The sequence below is a fragment of the Glycine soja genome, chromosome 1 (genome assembly GCF_004193775.1).
Source record: "Glycine soja cultivar W05 chromosome 1, ASM419377v2, whole genome shotgun sequence".
Classification (NCBI taxonomy): Eukaryota; Viridiplantae; Streptophyta; class Magnoliopsida; order Fabales; family Fabaceae; genus Glycine; species Glycine soja.
Window position 1 is genome coordinate 28342209 of NC_041002.1, and position 27403 is coordinate 28369611.

The window sequence follows — 27403 nt, forward strand, 5'->3', positions numbered from 1 at the left end:
GTATCTCCGCGTATCATGGTGCAGAATGAACCAAACTTGGTCTCTGCCTTGTCATCGGGGCCCGCCGCCTCTGGATGACAAAAGGGTGCGAATAACCATAAGGTATCTCCGCGTATCATGGAGTGCAGAATGACCAACTTGGTCTCTGCTTGTCATCGGGCCCGCCGCCTCTGGATGACAAAAGGGTGCGGATAACACGTAAGGATCTCCGCGGTATCATGGGTGCAGAATGACCAAACTTGGTCTCTGCTTGTCATCGGGGCCCGCCGCCTCTGGATGACAAAAGGGTGCGAATAACCATAAGGTATCTCCGCGTATCATGGGTGCAGGAATGACCAAACTTGGTCTCTGCTTGTCATCGGGCCCGCCGCCTCTGGATGACAAAAGGGTGCGAATAACCATAAGGTATCTCCGCGTATCATGGGGTGCAGAATGACCAAACTTGGTCTCTGCTTGTCATCGGGCCCGCCGCCTCTGGATGACCAAAAGGGTGCGAATAACCATAAGGTATCTCCGCGTATCATGGGTGCAGAATGACCAAACTTGGTCTCTGCTTGTCATCGGGCCCGCCGCCTCTGGATGACAAAAGGGTGCGAATAACCATAAGGTATCTCCGCGTATCATGGGGTGCAGAATGACCAAACTTGGTCTCTGCTTGTCATCGGGCCCGCCGCCTCTGGATGACAAAAAGGGTGCGCGTCACATGACCTCAGGTCAGTATGACAAAGATTATGGGGCGGCCGACAAAAGCAAAGCTCTTGCTCCTACGTATCCTCCAATGAGGAACTCAGACCTACGTAGTTCTGGATAACTTAGACTTGGAAAGTCTCCATCGGAAAATGCTGACATCTCCGAAAGGGCGCAGATGACCATATTGGTCTCTGCTCGTCAATCACACTTGGGATCACTGAATGACGAGGTGCGGATAACCGTAAGGTGTCTCCGCGGGCTACCAGCTCTTGAGTCATGGCGACAAAAAGGCCGGTGTGGTCGACAAAAGCGAGGGCTCTTGCTCCTACGTATCCTCCAATGAGGAACTCAGACCTACGTAGTTCTGGATAACTTGTGAGACTTGAAAAAGTCTCGGTGTTTTCTCCACTAAAAGCAAACATGCTTTAGCAAAGAGACAAATATTCCAACTGATTAGAGCAGCATATGCCTTTTTGAGTGGAAAACAATGCGTCTACCGGGGAAGGAGAGTCTGCTGATGAAATCTCCATAACCATAAATGAGATTTTGGATGTTAGCATTTCGTTTCTAAATGACCATTTAGAGGAAACACTGGGTTCGACAAAAATAGAAGAAATCACTCAAAGTGTATCAATCTCGCACAGGTAAGTGTTTCATCCTAATTCCGAACCATAGATATGTCATGACTTGACTTTGCAAATTATTTCCTATCAAATCAAAAATTACAGCGTGATCATGGATCAATAGGGCTTCCCTTGGGAATGGGTTCTTTTGGTGGTTTCTTTCGGCTTTTGGTGTGTTTTGGCTTTTGATTTTTCTGGCTTTTTCTTTTTCTGTTTTTTGTTTAGTGCGGGGCGAGAAAAAAAGGTCGCTAGCGCACGGGATTTTGGTTGGCAATCAAAGGGAGAAGACCATTTTAGGTGTGGTTTCCTTTCCTTCTTTTGTTCATTTGGTGACAATTCTGTATTGTTCAGATATTGTCTGGTCCAAAGACCTTTCTGCAATTTCTTCTAGTTTCTTTGATCAAGAACTTTCTTTCCTCTTCTTTCTTTTCTTCTTTCTCCCATCTTTGATTGGGAATTTTCCTTTCTTTTCTTTTTGCTTTCTCCCACTCTTTGATGGGAATTTCCTTTCTTTTCTTTTTGCTTCTCCCACTCTTTGATTGGAATTTCCTTCCTTTTTTGCTTCTCTTTGATTGGAAATTTCCTTCTTCTTTTTGCCGAGGGTAAGGTTATGGTGAGTCAGGATTTTGGCTCAAGGTTTGTAGAATGGCTAGACATGATACATGTCGGGTTTGGTTTGGTTCAAGGATAAAAGGGATGCCCCACATTATTTCCATGACACAAATGCAAAATGATGATTTGGAAATTTATGCAAAACTGGTCATGCATGCACCTATGCGGACACTCAAGTGTCAAATTTTTATGGTCATGTGATGCTAGGGCTCAGGATTCATTTCCTCTATTTTAAATCAACCCAATGTTTCCAAAATATGTTCTTTTATCAATTTGTGCATTCATCCGAGTCCATTTCGGGCGTCTGGGGAAATCTTCACAGCATTTCACCCTTCAGGTGTATACACATTTTCCAAAAACTGGTTATGATCAATGAATTTTTTCAAAGAAAAGTTGGAAATCGTCTCTTTTCAAAAGCATGTTGTTTTCAGCTTAGACAACTTATTTTCTCTTTTTCCACCTTTTTCCTTACTTGCCCTTTTTTTCTCTTATTTGCTCTCTTTTTCTTTCACTTTCTTCTTTCTTTTGTTCTCTTTCCATTTCATTTCTTTTCTTTTCTATTTTTATTTTATCATGATTTTTTTTGTTTATTTTACATATATACTTATGGACGATGTTCCTAAACGAAGAACTCTACACGGTTCCAGAATTTCAAACATCATGATAGTAATGATATATAATACTAACGCAACAATCTAAACAAAAATGTATGCGCTGTACAAAAGACAATCGAAACAACAAAAACAAACGTTAGTCTCTCAAGTCAAAACAATAACATAGAATAAAAATGACAAAAGAAATATGAAAGAAAACATGAATCTGGGGATCTCCCAGTCACGTGTCTCCACTCCCTCCCAAGAAGTCAAGCAAATCGGCCATCTCCTCATCCTCGTGGGCTTCTTCTCCATCGCCGGGAGCTTCTGGGGGTGCCTCTCCTGCTTGGGCCTCCGGCCAATCTCGGGCCATGCAACCTCTGCCTGAACTGGTCTGGAGTAGGGCATGAAAAAGGAGCGAAGCCCTGGCTCTGCATGCTAAGGCTCATCTGGTACAGACAATCATGGGTCCGTACATGTGCTCGGTGGTTGGCCGCCTGCTGGCGAACCAAATGCCGTAAATACTGCTCCATGTCAAATGCCCCAGCCTGGCCAGCCTGATGAGGTGGTGGGGGCGCGCCTGCGGCCTGTGGAGCATCACCCTGAGCCTGTCTCTGGGTACAGTACTTCTCGATAAAAGCCCGGGTGATGGGCGGCCGAATCACCTTGGTAGGTGCAACGGGGACTCCGAACGACTGGCAGAGTCTGTGATCAGTGCGGGGAATCCCAGGGCCCTGTTGGACCTTATCTGGGTCCAAAGGGTGCCTAGTGGGCGCCATACCTGCAAAAATATAGATGGCATCAGCGATCAACTGAGCCACATGGATGCTCATCCGTGTCAGGATGGCGTACACCACTGGCACTTCGGCATGGGGAGGTCGGAATTATGATCGGTGGGCAGGATGTTGCTGAGCAGCAGAGTCATCCATATCTGGTCAGGGTGGTCATGTTGGTGCGCATGATCCGCACCGTCTCCCGCAGCAGTCCGGGCAAAATCCTGCCCCCGGTATACATAGCAGCTGGGCGATGGCCTCCTCATCGAACCCATCAGACCGGGTTCCTCCTCTGGCCATACTCGCATTCCTGGCCCTCTTCCAATACCATCGGATATCCAGGAGCTGGCTGATAGCGTCGGCATCGAACGGGATCCACTGACCCCTAACCCAGGATCTCATGTCACGCATGCCCTCCTCTGTTGGCCAAGCATTGGCATAAAACTCAAGGACTATTTCTGGATCAAACTTGGCCATGGGAGTAACCAGTGGTGCCCACGCCGGCGCCCTATTTCCTCCTGGAAATCAGTATACTCGTCGTCCCTGAGCTGGACGCGTCGCTCCCGGAGAAACGACCATCCCTTGATGGCTTCGAAGCGCTGCTGGTGCACAAGGCTCCTAAAGCGGTGACTGTCGTACTCCGGGGCGGAACTAGTTCCTTCGGCCGCCTTGTCCTTCCTGGACCTCTTTGAGGCAAGCTTCCTCGGGGCCATTCCTGCGAAGGCAAACATTTGGAAAGTTATTTTACCAGTGGGACATTACTCTTAAAGCAAAAATGGCATATAACCTCCTCCCATAAATACAAACATCCAATGTAAATTTAGAGCAAGCTTATGCGCATATTTCCTTACGAACGTTCTCTTGCACAAGACATTCTATTAACTAAGAAAAATGCACCCATACACAATCAAGGCAGCTTCGTTACCTAGATTATTTACACGTACTTCCAAGGTGTATTTGTTACTTACATCACACACATCTCCTTGGCTAAATTTACATACATGCATACTCAAAGCATTTTGGGGTACCAAAAATTGCACATGTGCACATCTTGGTATTTCTAATACCTATACATACGCAAACTTCATGATGAATCTTGACTATCTTCACAAAAGGGTGCTACATTTCATGCTCTTTTTTCAAGTTTTTGCTACTTAAAGCCGCATGCAAATTCAAGCATATTTTCCTTTGCTGGACTAAAATTGTATTCAAATTAAAAGGTATATATTTTTTGTAATATGTTTTCTTCACATAACATGCAACACATTTATATACATTTTTTGTGAGACATTTTTGACTACCAAAATTGTATATACATACATTCAAGTATTTTGCTATTCATTACCCAAAGTGCAAATTGCCAAAGGTATCTTGCTACCTATTCTAAACCTACACATTCATGACGAGCCCAATTCCTAAACATCTAGGCGTAGGGAAAATATTGTAGCGTGGCCCATAGCTGATTGCTGGCCAAAAAAGGGTAACTTTACCCAACATGCACCTCCCTTTGTGCTCTTTTTGCATAAAATTTCAGTTTCTAGGACTAGGATATATGTGGGGCATTACTCTAGCTCTTTTCAAAAATGAATGCATGTCCCAAAAATATGTGCAAACCAAATTGCCCCATGGCTTGTTTCCCTACAAAAAATCACGCGCTAATGCCATTGAGGCATTTCACCGAACACTTGGTGGGCGCGCGTTTAGGCATCAATAGCAAGAGAACGGGGACAATGTGGCATGCCCCAATTACTTCAAAATGCATTATAGGCCTAGGGCCATCTCATACAAACCCCCAATTCAACTTAATCAAGCGAGAAAACAAACCAAAATTGCCCCCACATATTTGAGCACATTCCCACAATTTAGAGCACCAAAAGGAGATCAAAATACACCAATGAAAAGCTAGAAAGCTTAGGGATGGAATACTTACTTGTTGGTGATGAACAAAAGCGCGGAACGGAATCAAAAAATGCGAAAAGTGATGACCCTAAGACTGCAAACTCGTAAATCCGTGGGTATGGCTTTTGAAAGGGGGAAAAGAAGTTTTTGAATGAAAAAAACGTCCCCCCTTTCGTCACTTTTATATTTTGGTGCAGAGGTGGGCTCGCCCAGGCGAGCTAACCTGCACTTTTTTTTTTTTTTTTTTTTTTTTTTTTTTTTGAGGGGAACATTAAACATGCCCCTCCCTTCTCATGGATTAGCATCTTGCCTAACTTGAACTTACTTAGGTTAGAATTAGGCGTTGATTACTTTTTTATTATTGTTATCATTTTTTTCTTTTTAAAACAAACAAATAGTAAAAGAAAGCTGCAAAATACAAAGGATACGGGGCTGCCTTGCAGCGACATTCTCTGCTCGTTTCGCACAGAGAAGGCAACGATCGGTCGGTCGTGACCCCATCCCCGCTTGCGTTTCGTCCTGCAAGTAATAAACAACCAGGTATGGCCAATCTTGACCGCGTCATTACCCTACCTCGATTGGTTTCTGTCGTTCATGTTTTGTCTCTACTCCAGAAGGTAGCCCAAGGTGATCCTGCCCCTGTTTTACCACAACAATATACATGCGTATGTGTATGCGTATGCATGAATGTTTTCAAACGCAGAAAATTTAGGGGAAGTTGGTTCAGGTTCAATTCTAATTAAGCGCTTGTGGGATCCCATAACTGAGCGGAAGGGCTCAGGTGATCACAGATTAATGCAAGGTGTGAAACTAACGTGAGGACTAAAAGCCTCGAATCCACGTTCATTTCTTTGAAAGATTGTAACGAGAGATACAAAGACAGGAAATCCCTGGGGGAAATCCAGAAAACGCATAAAGATAAAGAACATGCAGCGACATCCTTAATTGCCCCAGCTTCTAAGCATAATATTGTTTGACGACATCAGAGTTCACGGGTGAAGGTAGCTCTTCGCCATCCATGTTGGTAAGCACCAAAGCTCCTCCGGAAAAAGCCCTCTTCACGACAAAAGGCCCTTCGTAGTTCGGGGCCCATTTCCCTCGATGGTCCTTGACAGCATGGGACATTTTCTTTAGCACAAGGTCTCCCTCATGGAACTTGCGTAAGCGTACTTTCTTGTCGAATGCACTCTTCATTCTTTGCTGGTATAAGCGCCCATGACTCATGGCCGTTAAGCGCTTACCCTCAATGAGGTTGAGCTGATCGTAGCGTGTTTGAGCCCACTCTGATTCCTTTAACCCGGATTCTGCCAAGATCCTTAATGACGGGACTTCTACCTCAAATGGTAACACCGCCTCCATCCCATATACCAATGAGAACGGCGTTGCCCCAGTTGACGTTCGCACTGAAGTCCGGTAACCGTGTAACGCGAATGGGAGCATCTCGTGCCAATCCTTGTATGACACGGTCATCTTTTGGATAATCTTTTTGATATTCTTATTGGCTGCTTCCACGACTCCATTCATCTTTGGCCGGTAGGGCGTGGAATTGTGATGCTGGATTTTAAACTCCTCGCACATTTCTGCCATCATCTTATTATTCAGGTTGGTGCCGTTGTCCGTGATAATCTTTCTTGGCAAACCATATCGGCAGATGATCTCCTTCTTAATGAACCTGACCACCACATTCCTCGTGACATTGGTATATGAAGCCGCCTCGACCCACTTGGTGAAATAATCTATTGCTACGAGGATGAAGCGATGACCATTCGAGGCCTTGGGCTCAATGGCCCCGATGACATCTATTCCCCACATGGAGAAAGGCCAAGGGGCGGTCATGACATTCAGAGGATGTGGTGGGGCATTGACATTATCTGCGAATGCTTGACATTTGTGGCACTTCCTCACATGGACACAACAATCACTTTCCATGGTAAGCCAGTAATAACCTGCTCTTAAGATCTTCCTGGCCATAGCATGCCCGTTGGCGTGCGTTCCAAACGAGCCCTCATGGACTTCCTCGATCATGTGATTTGCCTCCTTGGCATCCACACATCGCAGGAGTGTCATGTCGTGATTTCTCTTATACAGTGTGCCTCCGCTCATGAAGAAACTGGCTGCCAACCTCCTCAATGTCCTTTTATCGTTGTCGGCAATCTCTGGCGGGTATTCTTTGCTTACGACATATCGCTTGATGTCGTAATACCAAGGCTTTCCGTCCCGTTCCTCTTCCACTTGGCAACAATGTGCGGGTTTGCCACGACACTGAAATTCAATGTAGGGTAGGTCCCCGTGCGGTGTTAGCTGGAACATAGATGCCAACGTAGCGAGTGCATCCGCCATTTGGTTTTCCTCGCGGGGAACATGATGGAAGGAGATCTCATCGAAAGTCTTAGCCAATTCCTTGATGTAGGCTTTGTAGGGTATCAGCTTGGGATCTCTAGTTTCCCATTCCCCTCTCAGCTGATGGATTACCAACGCTGAGTCGCCGTACACCTTGAGTAGTTTGACATCGGAGTCAATTGCTGCCTGGACGGCTAGGGCACATGCTTCATATTCGGCCATGTTGTTGGTGCAGTCGAATCCTAGCCTGGCTGTGAAAGGTACACATTGATTGTCCGGAGAGATCAACACTGCCCCAACGCCATGACCTAGAATGTTTGACGCTCCGTCAAACCATACGGTCCATTTGTCCCGATCTTCGTCCAACTTTTCCTCGAACAAGGCCATGATGTCCTCATCCGGGAATTCCGGATGCATGGGCTGGTAGTCGTTAAGAGGCTGTTGGGCCAAATAATCTGCCAAAGCGCTTCCTTTTATCGCCTTTTGGGTGACGTAGACTATATCAAACTCAGATAGCAAGACTTGCCACCGGGCGATTCGTCCTGTGAGAGCTGGCTTTTCAAAGATGTACTTAACCGGGTCCATTTTGGATATCAACCAGGTAGTATGACTCAGCATGTACTGCCTTAGGCGATGGGACGCCCATACTAAAGCACAACACGTTCTTTCGAGCAAGGAGTAATTCATCTCACAGGTCGTGAACTTCTTACTTAGGTAGTAAACAGCGCGCTCTTTCTTCCCGGATTCGTCATGTTGCCCCAGCATACACCCCATTGACTCGTCCAAGATTGTCATGTACAAAATGAGAGGCCTTCCAGGTACTGGTGGCATAAGCACGGGAGGATTCATTAGGCACTTTTTGATCCTTCCAAAAGCCTCTTGGCAATCCTCATTCCACCGATCAGTTTGGTTTTTGCGCAAGAGTTTAAACAACGGCTCACAAATGGCGGTGAGCTGCGATATGAATCTGGCAATATAATTCAAGCGCCCCAGGAAACCTCGGACTTGCCTCTCTGTACGGGGTTCTGGCATCTCAAGGATAGCCTTCACTTTTTCGGGGTCTACCTCTATCCCTTTCTGGCTTACAACGAAACCAAGCAATTTCCCTGATTTGACCCCAAAGGTACACTTAGCGGGGTTCAACCTTAATTGATATTTCTTAAGCCTTTCGAACAACTTCCGCAGGTTGACAAGGTGTTCTTCCTCAGATTTAGATTTAGCAATTATGTCGTCCACGTAGACCTCGATCTCTTGATGCATCATATCATGGAACAAAGCTACCATGGCCCGTTGATAAGTTGCCCCGGCATTCTTGAGTCCAAAGGACATCACCTTGTAACAGAACGTTCCCCACAGGGTGACGAAAGTAGTCTTTTCCATATCCTCGGGCGCCATCTTTATCTGATTGTAACCAGAGAAACCATCCATGAAGGAAAATAAAGCGAAATTGGCCGTGTTATCTACGAGGATATCGATGTGTGGTAACGGAAAATTGTCCTTGGGACTGGCCCGATTCAGGTCCCGGTAATCTACACACATTCGTACTTTCCCTCCTTTTTTAGGAACTGGTATGATGTTGGCAACCCATTCTGGATACCGAGCGACGGCCAGAAATCCAGCGTCAAATTGCTTCTTCACTTCTTCTTTTATCTTCAAGGATGTTTCGGGCTTCATTCTCCTCAATTTCTGTTTTACTGGGGAACACCCGGGATTTAGAGGTAATCGGTGCTGCACAATGTCAGAACTCAAACCGGGCATATCTTGGTATGACCAAGCAAAGATGTCTTGGTAGTCTTTTAGCAGGATTATTAACTCTTCACGGATAGGTGCGGTAATGCCTGTACCTATCTTTACTTCCCTCTTTCCACTGCCAATTCCTAAGTCTACTAGCTCTGTTTCTTCTTGATGAGGCCCCATTTCTTGGTCCTCATGGGCGACCATTCTTTCTAGTTCCGAAGGAAGTCCCACATCCTCATCTCCTTCATCTTCCGTTTGATTCATTTCTTGCTCGAAGTTGATAGACGGGTCCCAGGTATTAGTACCTTCGGGGGACTCGTCATCGAATCTGCCGTTTTAGAAAAAGAAGTAAACATGCAAATGAATGAGAATGGGTAGAGACCAGGAACAGATGAAGAAAGATCCTTGTATTATAAATTCAAAAACAAAAGACACAAAGCTTTAACAAAATGAAAAACTCTAAAGCCTAGGCCCAACTATAGAGCTTTTAAAACCGTAAAGGTTTACATTATGCTTGTTGCATAAATGCCGGGGCGTTCCTCCACTCGCCAATTTCCCAACTGGAAATCAGGAGGGCATGGTCGGACCAAATCCGAAGTACTTGGAACATCATCTTCACATATCGCGAACACTTGACCTTCGTCTCCCAGACCCGCACTTATAAAGCTTCTACTTATGTGGCAGGGCGGGCTTCCTTCACTTTCTTGTCTCCAACGCGAGCTCTGACCACTGTCCTTCCTTCCCGCGATGCTTCTTTTCATGTCCGCCTGAGTGGGCTTATAGCCTAAACCATACTTCCCACGATTTCCTTGGGTTTTTATCAGGCTAGTTATGCCGCCATTGTCTTTGCCTAAACCCATCCCGGGTTCATAACCGTTCCCCAACATAACTCGGGCCATCATTACCGCCGCATCGGACAGACAAGGTTGCCCAAAGAGGGAGTCCACGGAGGAAATGCTGACCACCTCAAAAGACTGGAAAGCGGTTTCTAACGATTCTTCTGCGGCTTCCACATAAGGCATGGAGGATGGGCAGCTTACCAAGATATCTTCCTCGCCTGACACGATGACCAAGTGCCCCTCCACTACGAATTTCAGCTTTTGGTGGAGTGTAGAAGGCACAACTCCCACTGAGTGGATCCAAGGGCGCCCCAACAGGCAGCTGTAGGGGGGGTTAATATCCATTATTTGGAAGGTGACTTGACAGGTGTGAGGGCCTATTTGTACTGGGAGATCGATCTCTCCCCTAACCTCTCGGCGAGTGCCGTCGAAGGCCCGAACCACCATTGAACTTGGTTTTAAATGGGAAGCATTGAATGGTAACTTGTCCAAAGTGCTCTTAGGCATCACGTTTAAACTGGAACCATTATCGATGAGTACCTTGGCCACGATATGGTCCATACACTTGACTGATACGTGTAAAGCCTTATTATGCCCTCTCCCCTCGGCGGGGATTTCTTCTTCGGCGAAGGCAAGATAGTTGTTGGCAGTGATATTGTTGACCAGCCCTCCGAAACCTTCTACCGAAATATCTTGGGCCACGTGAGCCTCGTTCAGCACTTTTACTAGCAGAGCCCGATGAGGCTCGGAGCTCATAAGTAACTCTAGCAGCGAGACCCTAGCCGGGGTTTTGTTGAGCTGTTCGATAACCTTGAATTCGCTCTGCTGAATTATCCGAAGGAACTCGCTGGCTTCCTCTAGCGACACCTCCTTTCTACCATCCCTTTTCTCTGGGGGCCCCCTTGCTGGCATATCTTTATTCGAAGCGTGGGGTGCTTCGCCATCTTGTTCCTCCACCACTTTTCCTTTTCCTTTGACGTCGGCGGGTTGGACTGGTAGGTCCGGAGGTGCGAACACACGACCACTACGGGTCACACCGCTCAGCCCCGTGATATTTGTTACTTTAGCTGACAGCGAGCTGACGTCAGTGACTTCTTCTTCCTTCTTCCCCGGAGGTGTATATCTCCACGGGACCGCGTGACTATTTTGGTACGGGAAAGGAACAGGTTTGGCCATTAAGGGGTGCCCGGGCTTTTGCGAGGCTGCACTTTTAGTGAAGTATATCACCAAGGGTTTGGGCTTCGCAACACCGCTCCCCTCCGTAGATTGCATGCATATATGCTGCTCTTCTTTTCCTTTAATGCCGACTTCTAGTCGACCTTGGTCTATCATCCGCTGTAACAATTCCTCTACTTCCAAACACGTCTCCATGTCATGCATCTCGCCGGGATGTAGCAGACAGGAATCCTCCTTACACCCACTATGGGGAATTACACCTCCCTTTTGTAGGGCCTCAAAGATAAACCTCCTAGGGGTTGCCACATCTCTCAACGGTTTAGACCTGTGGGGCCTATCGGATTCAACTGCATTAACTGCTCCCCCTCCATGATTGGCGAGCGGGTTGGTCCTTACATTGGGCCGATCCTCTTGGAAAGTCAGCCATTCGGCATCCATTAGATGTTGGACCTTGTATTTAAGGGCCAAGCATTTTTCGATGGAATGCCCCGGGGCACCCCCATGGTACTTGCAAGTTGCATTAGGGTCATACCACTTCGGGAAAGGGGGTTCGAGGACCCTTCCGGGAGTTACCACGGCCAAATGATTGGCGATGAGGGATGGTAGAAGATCTTCGTACGTCATTGGGAGCGGGGTGAATTCCGGCAACGGCCTCGGAGGGAAGTTCCTTGTCGTGTTGGAATTACCGGCCGGTCGAGCCGTGTTCGGAGTTGGAACTTGGGGAGCTTCCCTCTGGGTGGGTGCCTTAGGCTGCACGGGTGTTGAACTAGAGGCGTTCCCAGCATGAGCCGAGAAGCTTGGGTGATGTTGCGCGTACTGATGGGTACCATGAGGTGTTTGCTGGGGTTTGACCCATGCGGGTGTTGAAGAGACGGCATGGGCATCTCCTTCCTTCCTTTTTGCCCCTGTTGCCCCGATTCTTTTGGCGTTCACGTTTGTGGAGGAAACGTAATCAAACTTTCCTCTCTTCAATCCCACCTCGATTCCTTCCCCGGCAAACACCAGATCCGCAAAGCTGGACGGCATGTAACCCACTAGCTTCTCATAGTAGAACACTGGCAGAGTGTCTACCATCATGGTGATCATCTCTCTCTCAACCATGGGAGGAGCTACTTGTGCCGCCAAATCCCTCCATCGCTGCGCATATTCTTTAAAGGTTTCACCCTCTTTCTTGAACATATTCTGCAGTTGAGTACGGTCAGGAGCCATATCAGAATTGTACTGATACTGCCTTAGGAAGGCGGTAATCAGATCCTTCCAAGTACGGATACGGGAAGCTTCCAAATTAGTGTACCACACTACCGCAGCTCCGGCCAAGCTATCCTGAAAGAAGTGTATCAACAGCTTTTCATCTTTAGAATGGGCGCCCATCTTACGGCAGTACATTTTGAGGTGGTTTTTGGGACAAGTCGTCCCTTTATACTTGTCGAAGTCCGGCACTTTGAACTTCGGGGGAATAACAACATCGGGTACTAAGCAAAGATCCGTCATGTCTGCAAACGGATAGTCCCCAAATCCTTCCACAGCCCTTAATCTTTCCTCGAGGAGATCGAGCTTCCTCCTTTCTTCAGTTGCCGGGGGCGGCCTTTCCATAGACAAAACTATTGGCGATGCTGCGAGGTTGGGTTGAGGCAACGTGCCTGGTGCCGGCCCTTCAGGGATCGGGGGATAAAACTCGACATCCCTCCGAGCATAATCTTGAGGGTCTTTATGGACTTCGTCGGGCTGCTGAGGAGGTTCTTTTTCATGGACGGGAGAGGCAATGTGGCCCGCATCTTCTTGCAAGATGGGTGGTGAATAGTTGGGCGGCAATCCATAAGGGTAAGCCGCTCGGTTGTATCCCAGGTGAGGGCCGCCATCGTGCCCCAGTGCGTCCCTTCCCCGTCCTACTATGTTTGAGGGAGGATGGTGCGTAGTTGCCAAGAGAGTCGGGTCTGCTTCGGCAGCCGAACTGACAGCGGCGGCAGTGGCCGCGTTCTTCTCCATGAGCTGTTTCATACCTAACATGGCTTCCATCATGGAGGCCATTTGTTCTTTCAGAGCCGACATGTCGGCTTTCATCTGTTCCTGCGTCTCCTCTTGATCACCCATCGTTCTAGATTTGGATCTGGTGCGATAGGGATCCCTTGCGGCGCGTTTAGTTATGGTGTTTTTCCCTAAAAAACCAAACGTGAGGAGTGGGTAAAGAAAGAAAATGCATGCTAGAGATGAGATGTAGGAGTGATTTGATTTGCACAAGTTTTTTGGAGTAGAAACATGGGACCAACTCATTTTATTTCAAAAAGGAAGTCATATCTAGTCAAGGTCTAAAAGACCATACAAGTTTCCTAACGATTTCTAATTATGTGGGCCATTAAGTCTATCATATGCTGACAATAGCCGAGAAGCCCATGAATCTCTTCGGGGGCGGAGTAGGTGTCTGCCATCGCCTTGGCCTTGGCTAACAATCGGGGAAGTTCTTGACTCCCGTTCAAGGTAAGAGCAAACCGATCCATCCACATGGTTGCCTCTTGGTGTAAAGAGTCGATCACCCTTCCTCTAGCCTCTTTTTCCGCATATACTTGGGCATACTCATCCGCGATTCTATGCTCGTGGGCCGTGGCTAGACCCAACTCTTCTTGGTACTTGGCGATGATAGCTAACATGTTGGTTTCTGTCTCGCATAGACGCTGAGACAAGCTTCTTTTGGACCTTGAACAAGCAATCAACTCCTCTTTCAGAACCATGCTATGTGCTCGCGACTGGTCCCTTTCTTCCCTTCGCAACTTGAGTTCATTATTGCTACCCCATAGAGCTCCGCGAAATTTGTTCCGGCCATACTCTTCCTTGCGAGCCCTCTTGGTCTCTTGTTCAAGGGCTCTTGCGGTAATTGCATTCTCTTCCCGTAACCCGGCGCACTCCTTCCGAACGTGTGTAGCAGCCAACTTGAACTTCTCCTTGGCGAGTTTTGCCTTTCCTAACTCGCTTTTGAGAGCTTGGACTTCCTTGTCCTCTTCCGGTGCTTCAAAATTCCCTTCGCTGACGACTTTTAACTTGGCGAGCCAATCTAAACCTCGTATGCGAACTTTCAGCCATTCGTGGTACCCACCAATGATGCCATTACGAATGCCTCTAAGCTCTTGATCTTTCCTTAACGGGGTTTCCCATGCCTTATGGATTCTTTGTATAGTCTTGGAATTTTGTGCGCCGAGATCCCTCACAAGGAAAGGAGACATGCTTTCTTCCGTCGGTGCTCCCCTCATGGGGTACCCTAGTTGTCTTATAGCGAGCGTGGGATTGTAATTAATACAACCCCTCGTTCCTACCAGCGGAATGTTTGGGTATCTTCCACATGAGAAAAGGACTCCTTCTTTTCCTTCCTTCCATCGGGGGAACCAACTGATTGTTCTACTTCCTATCCCGGCCAAGAGCTGGTCCCAATCCATTCTCCTCTTTTCAGTACACGAGTGATGGCTCAGGAGCGGACATGGATGTCTCGTGTCTTGTTGGAACAAGTGTGAAACCAACCAAACACAGAGGGCGGGTAAGCAACAGATGATCCGTGCGCTACTCTTCTCGCACCTTCGGTCAAATGTGTCAAACAGATCTGCCAAGACAGCTACCACCGGACTTTCCTTGCTATGGTGGTAGGCAAGGAAAGCGTCGATTGCTGCTAGGTCTACCAAACCATCCACATTTGGAAAGAGGACAACCCCGAAAATTAGCAAAGCTAACACATCCATAAACGGGACCCAGTCTCCTTGATTGGCCATACCCCTCGCCTTGTCTTCTAGGTACTTCTGTGGCAGGCCCGCTATGCCGTTCCGAGTCTGTTTTATGCGGTCCAAACCTCTGGCTGAATCCTTGACCACAGTTGCAATTCTGCTCAAAGAGGGGAGACACCCGGAGGAAAGATATGGTTTCCTTCCCCCGAGAGGACATCCTAGAATTTCCTCAAATTCTTCAATGGTTGGTACTAATTGGAAGTCCCCGAATGTGAAGCATCTCAAGGGCTGGTCGTAGTATTGGGTAAGTGATGCAATGGCTTCTATGGACACCTCTGCTATGGTCAACTCTAAGATCTTTCCGTAAGTCTTGCAGAAGGCTTGCATTTGGAGGGGTTCCATCAACCGCCCTAATTCCTTGATGCTGGTGGTATCTAGGCTTTTGACCTTGACTTGGTAGAACCTCTTGCCGGTTTGATTTGTTCCCATGCTTACTAAAGTGAGACAAAAGCTGGTGCAAATCAAAAACCCGATACCTCATGGGTGGGATGGATGAATGCATGATGGAATGCATATGACACAGATGCAATCTAGGAATGTGGGGGTCCGGGGAATTTGTCCCCTTCTTAGATACGACGTCTAGGGGTAGCGAAATGCCCCAACGCACGTTTTTAAGAAGGCGACACGGACCCTCCGTTGGTTTGTTTACAGTAGGGATCAAGACAGAACCCATATGTAATGCCTATGCAAAAGACACAATGCGGGAATGTGCACAGTATGACAATATTTACCGAACATAAGCAAAAGGGTATATGATACTCATGCATGGCAGTGTGAAAAATGGCACGCAGCGTGTTTGCTTCGTGCCCCTATTTAAGGGACCTATAAGGGAGAGAACTAACTAGGCTTTTAGCAATAATCCCCAAGGTAGTTATATCTCTCTTGATGGTTTCTAGAGGTATCATCCCCTTTGAAGAACATATTGTAGCAGTAGGGACTACTAGCAACAATAGGTTTTCAAAGAGAAAAGCTCTAGATGAGGGTTCACTGTAATCAAGCAAGTCGGAGACCTAGCATGATCACAGATTCACCTCCACTCCTTATGCTCCCATGAACCCGGGTATAGGGCCCTTTTTCACTCACAGTGTGTGCAAATAGTGTTGGTGTTTGTGTGCATCAAAATGAATAAATATTTACTTCATGCATACATTTAAAACGCACTAAAAGCAACAAAGAGTTTATATACACAAGAACATAATGAAAGGAAACCAACAAAGGAGAAAGTCATGATAAAACATTGCACAAGATCAAATGGCCTAACTCTCTAAAAAAACATTCCCCAGTGGAGTCGCCAACTGTCGCAACCTACCCTTCGGCGGGAGGGCGACGCGAGACTCGCGGGATGCGTGTTCCACGAAAGGAATACGCGCAGAGTCGCCACCAACGTTTATTTGAGGAAAACGTCGGAAAAACCGGAAAAGACGCGATCTACGAACTTTTAAGTGAAAGGTTCGGGAGTTGTATTTACGCACGGGGAAGGTATTAGCACCCCACACGTCCGTCCCAAGGGACGACAGCCTTTAATCGAATGTGCAAACATGACTTTGATTTTTTATGTTCCCTTTATATGTCTTTATATCCTTTATACCCTTTTTATATTTTTTCTCTTTTTGTGGTCGACAAGGGTGTTTCCCTTTGCTCCTACGTATTCCTCAATTTGCGATGAGGAAATCAGACCTACGTAGTTCTTTCTTATCAAGTGATTCTTTTTACTTTAAGAGGTGATCATTTTAAGGCGTTGGACCTTAAAAATGATCCATTTTACTTAGTGAGAAATTGAAATGACAAACTTCAAAAGCCTATTTTTGTGGACGAGCTTGACTAGGCGAGTTGATTTTAGCCTTAGTTTCACCTTAGTTATTAATCAATTCGATTAAGAATGAGAAATCCCAAAGAGAAAACGTCCGATTGATTTTCCGCTTTATTTTACTAAAAAGATATTTTTTGATTATTATATTATTTTTTACCTCTTTTTGATTTCCAACGTGGTTACGGCACGACCGAACGGTCGGAATTGATTTTAACCGAAGTTAACGGATAATACAATTCAAATGTTCGGTGGAAATTTATTTTATTTTTAAGTTAAGCGAGAAATGACTTAAGCGAAATGGCTTAAGCATGTCAACAGGGGGTATAAAAAGTAAACAAAACGAGAATAAAAATGCACGAAACACAATGTGGACCACTACGGGTACATAGAATGAATCGAAAAGCTTGGTTCGAGGTACTTACCCGTTGAAGATCGAAGAACGATGAAGAACGAATGAAGAACGTCGAAGAACGGTTCAAACCTTTGCGAGATTCCTCACGGAAAACGTTACGGAAACGTTTCGGAAGCGCCTCGGCTTAGATTTTCTTCACGGAAACAATTTTTCCAAGCAAATTCCAAAGAGAGAGAAGTGCCTAAGGGGGTGGACCCTTTTCTTCTTGCATTCCTCCCCTATTTATAGCAAAATAGGGGAGGTGGTTGCCGCCCAGCTCGCCCAGGTGAGCTCAGCTCGCCCAGGCGAGCAGGGTTGCTTCCTCCAGAAGCAACCGCCTTCTGGAGGAATCTTCTGGAGGGCCCAAATGGGCCTGGGTGCTATTTGCACCCCCATTTTCACTAAGTACACCCCCCTCTGCTGTTTTTTGGTGATTCTTTTTTCGTAAAGTTACGGAAACTTACGAATTTCGTAACGATACTTGTTTTCTTTCCGTAATGTTACGGAACCTTGCGGATTACATAATCATCCCCTTTTTGACTTACGGAATGTTACGGAACCTCACTTAATTATGCAACGATGCTTCCATTTGATTTCCGGTGTGTCACGGAAACTTACGGATTGTGCATCAACATTTTTTTGGTTTTTCGGCATGTCCTGGAATTTCATAAATTGCCTAATGATGGGTGCCAAGCACCTCACAAGGACCAAAGAATGGTCGCATGTCATCAAGCAAAGGTCCCCGGACGAAATTAGGGTATGACACCTTAGCATCATTTCTTGGAGTGGCCACAACTTCCACCCATTTAGACACGTAATCAACAACGACCAAAATGTACTCATTACCTGCAGATGAAGGGAAAGGACCCATGAAATCAATACCCCAACGATCAAAAACTTCAACTTCCATAATGTTTTAAAGAGGCATTTCATTCCTCCGGGAAATTCCCCCCATTCTTTGGCATTGATCACACTTCAAGACATGGTGATAGGCATCCTTGAAGAGTGTTGGCCAGAAAAATCTTGACTGTAAGACCTTAGCCATTGTTTTGTCTCCACCATAATGCCATCCACATGGTGAATTATGACAGTGCCACAATATACCCTTGGCTTCCTCACTTGTCACACATCTTCTGAGGATATTATCTGCACCTACCTTGAACAAGTGTGGATCATCCCATATATAAAATCGTGCGTCATCTTTTATTTTAGCCTCCTTTAAAGTGACCTCCTCATTGACTAATCTGGATAGGTGGTCTGCTACCACATTTTCAGATCCCTTCTTGTCCTTGATGACTAAATCAAATTCTTGAAGTAACAATATCCATCTGATAAGTCGTGGTTTGGAATCAGCTTTGCGCAACAAATATTTAATTGTTGCATGATCAATGTAAATTACTATCTTTGACCCCACCAAATAAGATCTGAATTTCTCAAGTGCATAAACAATTTCTGGCAATTGTTTCTCAGTGGTGGCATAATTGATCTGAGCATCATTCAAAACTTTGCTGGCATAGTAGATGGTATGAAAAATTCTGCCCTTTTGATGTCCCAGCATAGCACCTACTACGTAATCACTTGCATCACACATTAATTCAAACTCTTGTCTCCAGTTTGGTGCTGTGATCACAGGAGTAGAGACCAACTTGGCTTTAAGGGTATTAAAGGCTTCTAAACATTCATCATTAAACACAAACACAACATCCTTGTTCAGCAGATTACTCAGTGGTTTAGCAATTTTGGAAAAGTCTTTAATGAATCGTCGATAGAATCCAGCATGACCCAAAAAACTCTGTATGCCTTTAACATTAACTGGAGGTGGAAGTTTATCAATAACATCAATCTTTGCTTTATCCACCTCAATTCCTCTTCTATAAATCTTGTGTCCCAGCACGATACCTTCTTGAACCATAAAGTGACAATTTTCCCAGTTGAGCACCAAATTAGATTCTTCATAGCGTTGTAACACTTTCTCTAAATTTTCTAGGAAATTTTCAAAAGATGCACCAAAGACAGAGAAATCATCCATAAAGACTTCAATACATTTCTCTACCATGTCAGCAAAAATTGCCATCATACATCTCTGAAAAGTAGCTGGGGCATTACATAAACTGAACGGCATGCGGCGATAAACAAATACACCAAAAGGACATGTGAAAGCTGTCTTTTCTTGGTCTTGAGGATCCACTGCAATTTGATTGTAGCCCGAGTATCCATCTAAGAAATAGTAGAAAGATTGCCCTGCAAGTCTCTCAAGTATTTGATCCATGAAGGGGAGCGGGTAATGGTCTTTCCTGGTGGCTTCATTTAGCTTCCTGTAATCAATGCACATCCTCCACCCAGTAACTGTTCTTGTAGGAATTAGCTCATCTCTATCATTCTTTATCATTGTCATACCTCCCTTTTTCAGAACAACTTGAACAGGACTAACCCATGAACTATCCAGATTGGGTAAATGAGCTCTGCCTCTAGCAACTTGAGCACTTCCTTTCTTACTTCTTCTTTCATTATTGGATTCAGCCTTCTTTGAGGTTGTCTCACTGGCTTGTAATCAGCTACCATATTAATTTTATGCATACAATATGAGGGACTGATTCCTTTTAAATCAGAGATGTGCAACCCAATAGCGGTTTTGCGACTTTTTAGAATCTGTACCAGTTGATCCTCTTCTTTCTTTTGCAAGGAGCTGCTAATTATAACAGGTTTGGTCTCATCCCTCCAAGAATACATACTTTAGATGCGCTGTAAGGGTCTTTAATTCTACTTTGGGCTTTTCTTTTGGTCTATTGTTTTCCAATTCTTCAAACATCACATGACCAATAGATTCATCATTTGGATCCCCCAGCTCTTCAATACAAGCTAGCATTCTTCCTCCATCTTCATTGACTAGGCATTCTGTCACATATTCAAATTCTTTCTCCCCAAGCGTCTATAATACCATGGCTGAGGCTATTAATTCCATCTCCTACTCTGATATTTCTGCTTCAAACCAATCCTCACCGTCATCTGGGTGTTTTATTGCTTCAATTAAGTCAAAGGAGATCTTTTGATCCTCTACATTCAATTCCAATTTACCTTTACCCAAGTCTAAAACACAACTAGCAAATGGCAGACAGGGTTGTCCCAGAATGATTAAACCCTCATGGTCTTCATGCCTTTCTTTTTTGATAGTCAGTTGATGAGAACATGTGTTAACTTGGAAATTATCTTCTTGTTGAGTGTGTGTTTGTAAGCATTGTTCCCGTTGTTGAGCTTTCTCCTCATCTTCTTCTTCTAAATCATGCTCATTCACAGGGCTCTCCTCTTGAGTGTCAACCTCTACAATCTCTTCTTCTCTTCTGCTCATAGCTTGAGTCACTTCTTCTACCAACTTACCGACATGAATTTCTGCACTTTTAAATGTCCGTTGAATAGATCCAATTGTATCCTTGAATTGCATTAATAATATGTCCAGATTGAAACTCCTTTCTGCTTCATTTTGATAGTGGAATTGTGACTCTGGTTCCCCTTGATAATCTTCTAAAAAAACTTTGGCATATTGAATCTCCTGATTTTGTATTGCATTATGATTAGCTTTTGAGGTAGCATGATATGCCATGAATTCTGCAAACACACTGTCAAGATTGGGGGCTCTTTCCTCTTCATACTGATTATAGGGAGTTAACTCTTGTCTCCACCCAGAGTTATTTGTGGAGTACATATAATAATTATCCTAGTAATGCTCCCTTCGGCAAAAATCACAAGTTATTGGTGGAATAGAAATAATAATCTCCATGATGTTGAATCAAAGGATTGAGCTTATTCTTCCAGATGAGCTAAATTACTTGCAAGAGATCTATGCATACAAAATACTAACAACAATAGCAGTTATTGTTAGTTGGTGAATACGACTAACTTTTGTGTATAAAACTTGTGTAAATTGTATCAAACTCTTCCAATTTATGGTTATTTTGTAGTGTTATAAGTATTTTCTGTTAAGTATAGGTAATGAATACTTAGTACTTCCATTTTGTGTGTTTAATAATCATTTTCTCTCAATTTCAAGTTAATTAGGCAAGCTTTGAAAAGTGTTGTTTTTCACCTTCTCGCTAAGCCAATCTGCTGGCTTAGCGAGTGTTCGCTAAGCGTAACACTCATGGGCTAAGCGCGAGGAAGACTCTGGAAGAAGATGAGCTATACAAGTTCGCTAAGCGCACCACTTCATCTCACTAAGCACACCACTTCATCTCACTAAGCACACCGCTTCAGTTCATCTGCTAAGCGAGAAAGGCACGCGCTAAGATAAAATTCACTAATGTGCGTTAAGCGGTCTATAATTGCGCTAAGCGCACGAGCACAAACAAGGCCACCTATTTAATCCTAAAATCAGATTTTAGAGGGGGAGTTTGGACTAGGATTCAGAGCTTTGCATGTCTAGAGTTTCTAGAGAGAGAGAGAAAGGTCCAAGTTCTAGAGAGTTTTGAGAGATTTTGCTATGTGAAGATCTGCAGAGACCAGAGCTTGAAGCAGGAGCCGGTTTGAGAGCTTGAGATGAGTTTGTGAGTGATTGTGAGATCCTAGAGGTAAAGGAGACATCCTCACCACTTGTATTTTTGCTATCTTTCATCTTGTTCTTCTCTTTGTTGTAAAGAAGGCTTCCTGGTATGGAAAGCTAAATCCTCTGTTGGATCTTCCCTGTAGGTACCTGATGTAAATATATTTCTATCTATTTAATGATGTTTGGTGTGTTCTCTGTGCTATCTGCTTTTCATTCCAGTATGCCTTTACCTTGATCACGTAGACGCATGCTTTGTTAGGGTCATTCAACAGTGTAAGCTGGTATGACTCTAAATTCCTTGATAGTACAAGGCTAAGTTGTCATACTATCACGAGGAATTGGGGTGTGATAAGTTAGTTGTGTATGTGTGTCTTAATGTGGTCCTGGTTGAGTTTAGTCCTACAAGAGGAATCTATGGACGATGCTTGATCAGGATTAGGCTAAACTATCATGAGGAATTGATCGAGGCCGTACCCGAATCAAATAAACATGAAAATGCAGTAACTAGGAAGTGATCCTAGGTCGTTTCCCAACGAGCAATGACAAACCAATTGTTCATAATATACTTGCGCAGTAACAGTAACGATTGGGAGGGTTTGTTTGTTTCATGATTAAAGAGCAGAACAAGTAAACTGGAATTTGAAACTACTAATATTAAAAACGGGTTGTTTCCTCTGATTCAGAAGCCATTCTCTTATCCTGGGTTATGGAGAATTCGTCCCTAACAGTCAACCACTTAATCCAACCCTATTTCAATTTACTAAGCGAAAATCAACTTAGGGTTATCAATACGTGATTAGGCACCACATACACCAGTTACCCCTTCGTCCATTAAGCATGAACGCAAGTTAGGCTCAGAGGCAATTAATCGAACACGAAGCGTGCACTGATTAATGTTCACGAATTTGGGATAACTGGTGAAGGGAAAGCTGCCAGGAAACCACATTACAAACAAAACCTCAAAGAGAGTTGGGCTTCGTCTTCAAAAGGAAACAACACTAGAAAAACTATCCTTCCATAGATTCAAACAGAAAACACAAATGAAACATGAAACAGAAACGTAAATGAACAGAAACGTTAATGAACAAAAACGTAAATGAACAGAAAAATAAATTGAAATTCTGATACTGGGGACAGATGTCGTACAGGATGTCACGACATCACGCTTCAGAACATGCAGATTGTCTTTGACTGTATGAACAGATTAAACAAGTAAATAACACAAGAGAATTGTTAACCCAGTTCGGTGCAACCTCACCTACATCTGGGGGCTACCAAGCCAGGGAGGAAATCCACTAAAATGGTGTTAGTTCAAGGTCTAACAGCCACTGTTTACAACCTTCTCACCTAACCACTACCCGTGCAATCTCTACCTAAGAGCCACTCTTAGATATGAGAACCCCGCTCACTCCCTCTCAACCACACTCCCGTGTTTACAAATAAATCAAAGACACACCAGAGATCAACTCTGAACAAAAGAGATCAACTCTACACACTAGAGATCAACTCTACACACTAGAGATCAACTCTACACACTCAGGTCCAACACTTGATGTTAGGGTACCATCAAGGTGGCTCACAAAACACTCAAGTCCCAAAACTCACAAAATAACTTTTCAATCCCGGACTTGGTACAGAACTCGTGCAGCCTCCATGTTTTTATAGCAGTGTGCGTATCTGGGCTGCAACGGCTTGTGCTGGATGAGATCTATCATTCTTCTGCAAAAATCTGCACTTAAAGATCTAAAAGATACAGTTTGATCTTTTAGTTTTTATCTTTAATCTTTAATCTTTAATCCCTGAACGAACTCTTCTAGTTTGTAATTCGAACTTTAATTATCTTTTAATTCGTTCCTAAAGATAGATCATCTAATCTCTTGCTAACTGCACAATAATCTGTTAAAGATATAACAGATTTATGTGTCCAGTATTTTCAGGCCGGATGTCAGGACATTGTGTCCGACATCGTGGATTCTGCAGCTTCAATTCTTCATTTGACATTTTATCTTGACTTATGCATTGTGCAGCAACTCCAGTATTTTCGGGCAGGATGTCAGGACATTGTATCCGACATCGTGGATCCTGCAACTTCAATTCTTCATTTGACATTTTATCTTGCCTTGTGCATTGTGCAGCCCGATCTTATTCCTTGACATAACGTTGGACATCATGTGCAGCAACTCCAGCTTTCCTTCATTGTCTAAGTGCTTATGTTTTAACAAAATCTTAGCCAATCTTTTAAAACTCAGTAGAGCCAAGCACTAACAATCTCCCCCTTTGGCAAATTTTGTCTAAAACATACTTAGACACTTCCTGAGCAGGTACGAGCAGTTATGCAAGTGGGATCAGCAACTTTCATTATCAGAGTAATCAAGCACAGCGGAATCTGTAGTTTAGACAAGTTGCAAGTCGTTTCCAGGATGTCAAGACATCTCACGTGTCATCAGCTTTCTGCTCCTGCTCCCCCTGTCTCCATGCTTACTGCAGCATCTTCTATCAGCTACTAGTCTTTTCCAGGATGTCGAGACATCTCATGTGACATCAGCTTTTTGCTCCCCCTGTCTCCATGCTCTTACTGCAGCATCTTCTAGTAGCTTCCATCAGTCATCATCAGCAGCAGCAGTCTCCCCCTCAAAATCGTATCCATACAACTCCCCCTCAAAATCATGAATCATGCATACATCGTATCCTACTGCCATACATCGTATCAATCATGCATAATAGCAAGCATAATACTATTACTCCCCCTTTTTAGACAGAATTTGACAAAAGTAGAATGCATGAACTTAAGGTGCAAATATTACAGACCAATAGTAATCAATTGTTCAAAGGGACATGCCCCTATAGCTAGTAAAAAGCAAAAAATATAAAGGTCTGATGATCATGGGGTGGCTTCAGAATCATCATCATCGGATTTTGTATCCTCTGCTGCATCTTCCTCATCGGCTTCTTCTTCTTCTTCCTCAGCTTCTTCTTCTTCTTGCTCAACTGCTTCTTCTTCCTCAGCTGCTTCACCATCATCAATGCCACTTTCTGAGAGCCTTTTGATCAGCCGTTCTAGCTCCATCTTCTTCTCTGTGGTGGCTTTGATGGTTGCTTCCAGCACCTTGCATGTGTCCTTGAGTTCAGCAATCAAGGCATCCTTGGACACAGCACCTGAAGCAGCAGCTTTCCCTGATGTCGAGACAATGTCTGGGACATGTGTCCCCTCAAACAGTTTGTAGTGCAGGGATAGAGGAGATTCTCTCTTCATCACAGAGTCAGTGTTGTTTAAGATATTGGGATGTTGGCTCATCATAATGCCACACAATACAGTAGGGAAGGCAATGGGTAATTTGACAGCAAAAGATTCTGAATGCTTAACAGTTTGATCAAAAATATAGTTTCCAAAATTAAATTTGGACTTGGTTCCAACAACATACAGAAATTTACCCAAACCTGTGGCAACAGTGGAAGTATGATTGGTGGGTACCCAGTTTGCAGCTCCAATCCTGTGCAGAATTGCATACTTCACACTTAGCTTCCCTGCAGAAAGCTTCCCTTTCTTTGGCCAATGCTGGACTCGTTTGGCAGTGATTTCCTTGGCAATCTGATGCTCAGAAACATCAATATCCACCACTCCTTCAGTAGGTCTGCCCAGGTACTTGTTGATCACAGCAGGGGAGAATCTAACACACTTTCCTCTGACAAACACCTTTTGATACTCATCACTCTTTCTGTTTGTTATGTCAGAGGGAATGTTGACAATGAATTCCCTGACTAGGCTTTCATAACAATCTCCCAACTTGGTGACAGTCTTCAGTAGTCCAGCAGCCTTGATGAGTTCCATGGTCTCCTTGCAATCCAAGGCATTTCTTCCCAGTTCTCTTTCTAAAGCAAGTCTGCGTTGATATACATATTTCCACCTTTCAACATTGCCAATGGAGTGGAATGAAATGTTGTACAATGGAGCATCAGGGACATTTTCAGGCACCTTTTTCCCTGATTTCTTGGCCCTCTTTGATGTCGAGACATCTAGTTCGACATCATCATCAGAATCAGATGAGGAAATTTCTTTCCTCTTCTTGGAAGGGATTGCAACTTTGCTCCATCTGGATGTGGTAGGAGTGATTGGTGTGCTCTTCTTCTGTGCCATAGTCTTGATTCGTCCAGACCTCTTGATGGGGGTTTTTCCCTTTCTGCTTTGAAGTCTTTCTGCAATGCCAGGTGCCAACTTGTTGGCAATGGGTTCCTCATCAGATTCTACATCTTCGAGGTCAATGAGGTCACCTGGAGCAGGTTCTGGTTCCTTTGGTGCAGGGGTCTCTTCTGTGGCTTGATCATCTTCTTCTGTTGATTCCTCTTCACTGGGTGAAGGGAGGGCTTCAGCATTTGGAGCGGAAGATGTCGGAACATCTTTCTCAGCATCAGGAACAGAGGCATTTTTCAGAATGTTACTTACAATACTGCGGATCTTCTTATCCATCTCTGTGTCTACTTCCCTAGGACTTGTTGCAAGGCTAGGGTTTTCAGAAATCTTCACACCCTGTTGTTCTTTGGGAACCAGTTTTTCAGGAACAGGGGCTTGACCAGGAATCATCTGTATGGGTTGGATATGGAATTCAGGTTGTTCCTGGATTGATGGTGCTTTGGTGGATGATGGAGATGATGGTACAGCGGGTGACCCAGGAGCTGAAGTTTCTTTTGGTGAGGTAGCCATGGAGAAGCAGAGCGTTTGGAATGATTTCGTAAATTTCTGAGAGCTGTTGGGGAATGCTGAAAACGAGATTTCCACGAAAATATAAATTTGAATGAAGAATGTAGAGGGACGTGTGAAGCAACGGTCGAATTTGCTTTGATTTAGTAGTGAACGTGCTATTAATGTTAAGTGAGACGTTTGAGCACGTTCAGATAGCAGTAGCTGCTATAATTCCTCTAGCAGACAAATGCCCAGCTTGCCCCTCAGTTTTTCAAACTGATTTGCATCCAATGCCTTTGTGAAAATATCCGCTATTTGTTCCTCAGTGTCAACATGCTCCAGTGTGATAACTTTATCATCAACAAGCTCTCTAATATAGTGATGTCTAATGTCAATGTGCTTGGTTCTGCTGTGTTGCACAGGATTTTTAGAAATATTAATAGCACTCAAGTTGTCACAGAACAATGTCATGACATCTTGTTCGACATTGTACTCTTTGAGCATCTGCTTCATCCAAACTAGTTGTGAACAGCTGCTTCCTGCTGCAATATACTCTGCTTCTGCAGTAGATAGGGACACACAGTTCTGCTTCTTGCTGAACCATGAAATAAGATTGTTGCCCAGATAGAAGCATCCACCAGAAGTGCTTTTTCTGTCATCTGCACTTCCAGCCCAATCAGCATCACAATACCCAACCAGCATTGAATCTGAACAATGACAGTACATAATCCCATAGTCACTGGTGCCATTTACATATTTCAGAATTCTCTTTACTTGAGTCAAGTGACTTATCTTAGGATTGGCTTGATATCTTGCACAAACACCTACTGCATAGGTGATGTCGGGTCTGCTAGCTGTTAAATATAGTAAGCTCCCAATCATGCTTCTGTACAGACTTTGATCAACACTGGTCCCTGCTTCATCTTTTGACAGCTTCAAGT

The 27403-nt window shown here is 44.5% G+C and overlaps 1 protein-coding gene across 1 annotated transcript in view; it reads right to left on the reverse strand.

The window, feature by feature from the left end:
- The window catches only part of LOC114420967, a 42218-nt gene extending 21271 nt beyond the window's left edge, over positions 1–20947 (reverse strand). Inside the window, exons 1-3 of the mRNA XM_028386733.1 lie at positions 20323–20947; positions 18220–19791; positions 18014–18093 (exon numbers count right to left, since the gene is read on the reverse strand). Of these exons, the coding sequence (XP_028242534.1) occupies positions 18014–18093; positions 18220–19791; positions 20323–20947 (2277 nt within the window). The remainder of the gene's footprint in view (positions 1–18013; positions 18094–18219; positions 19792–20322) is intronic.
- Between the last annotated feature and the right edge of the window lie 6456 nt (positions 20948–27403).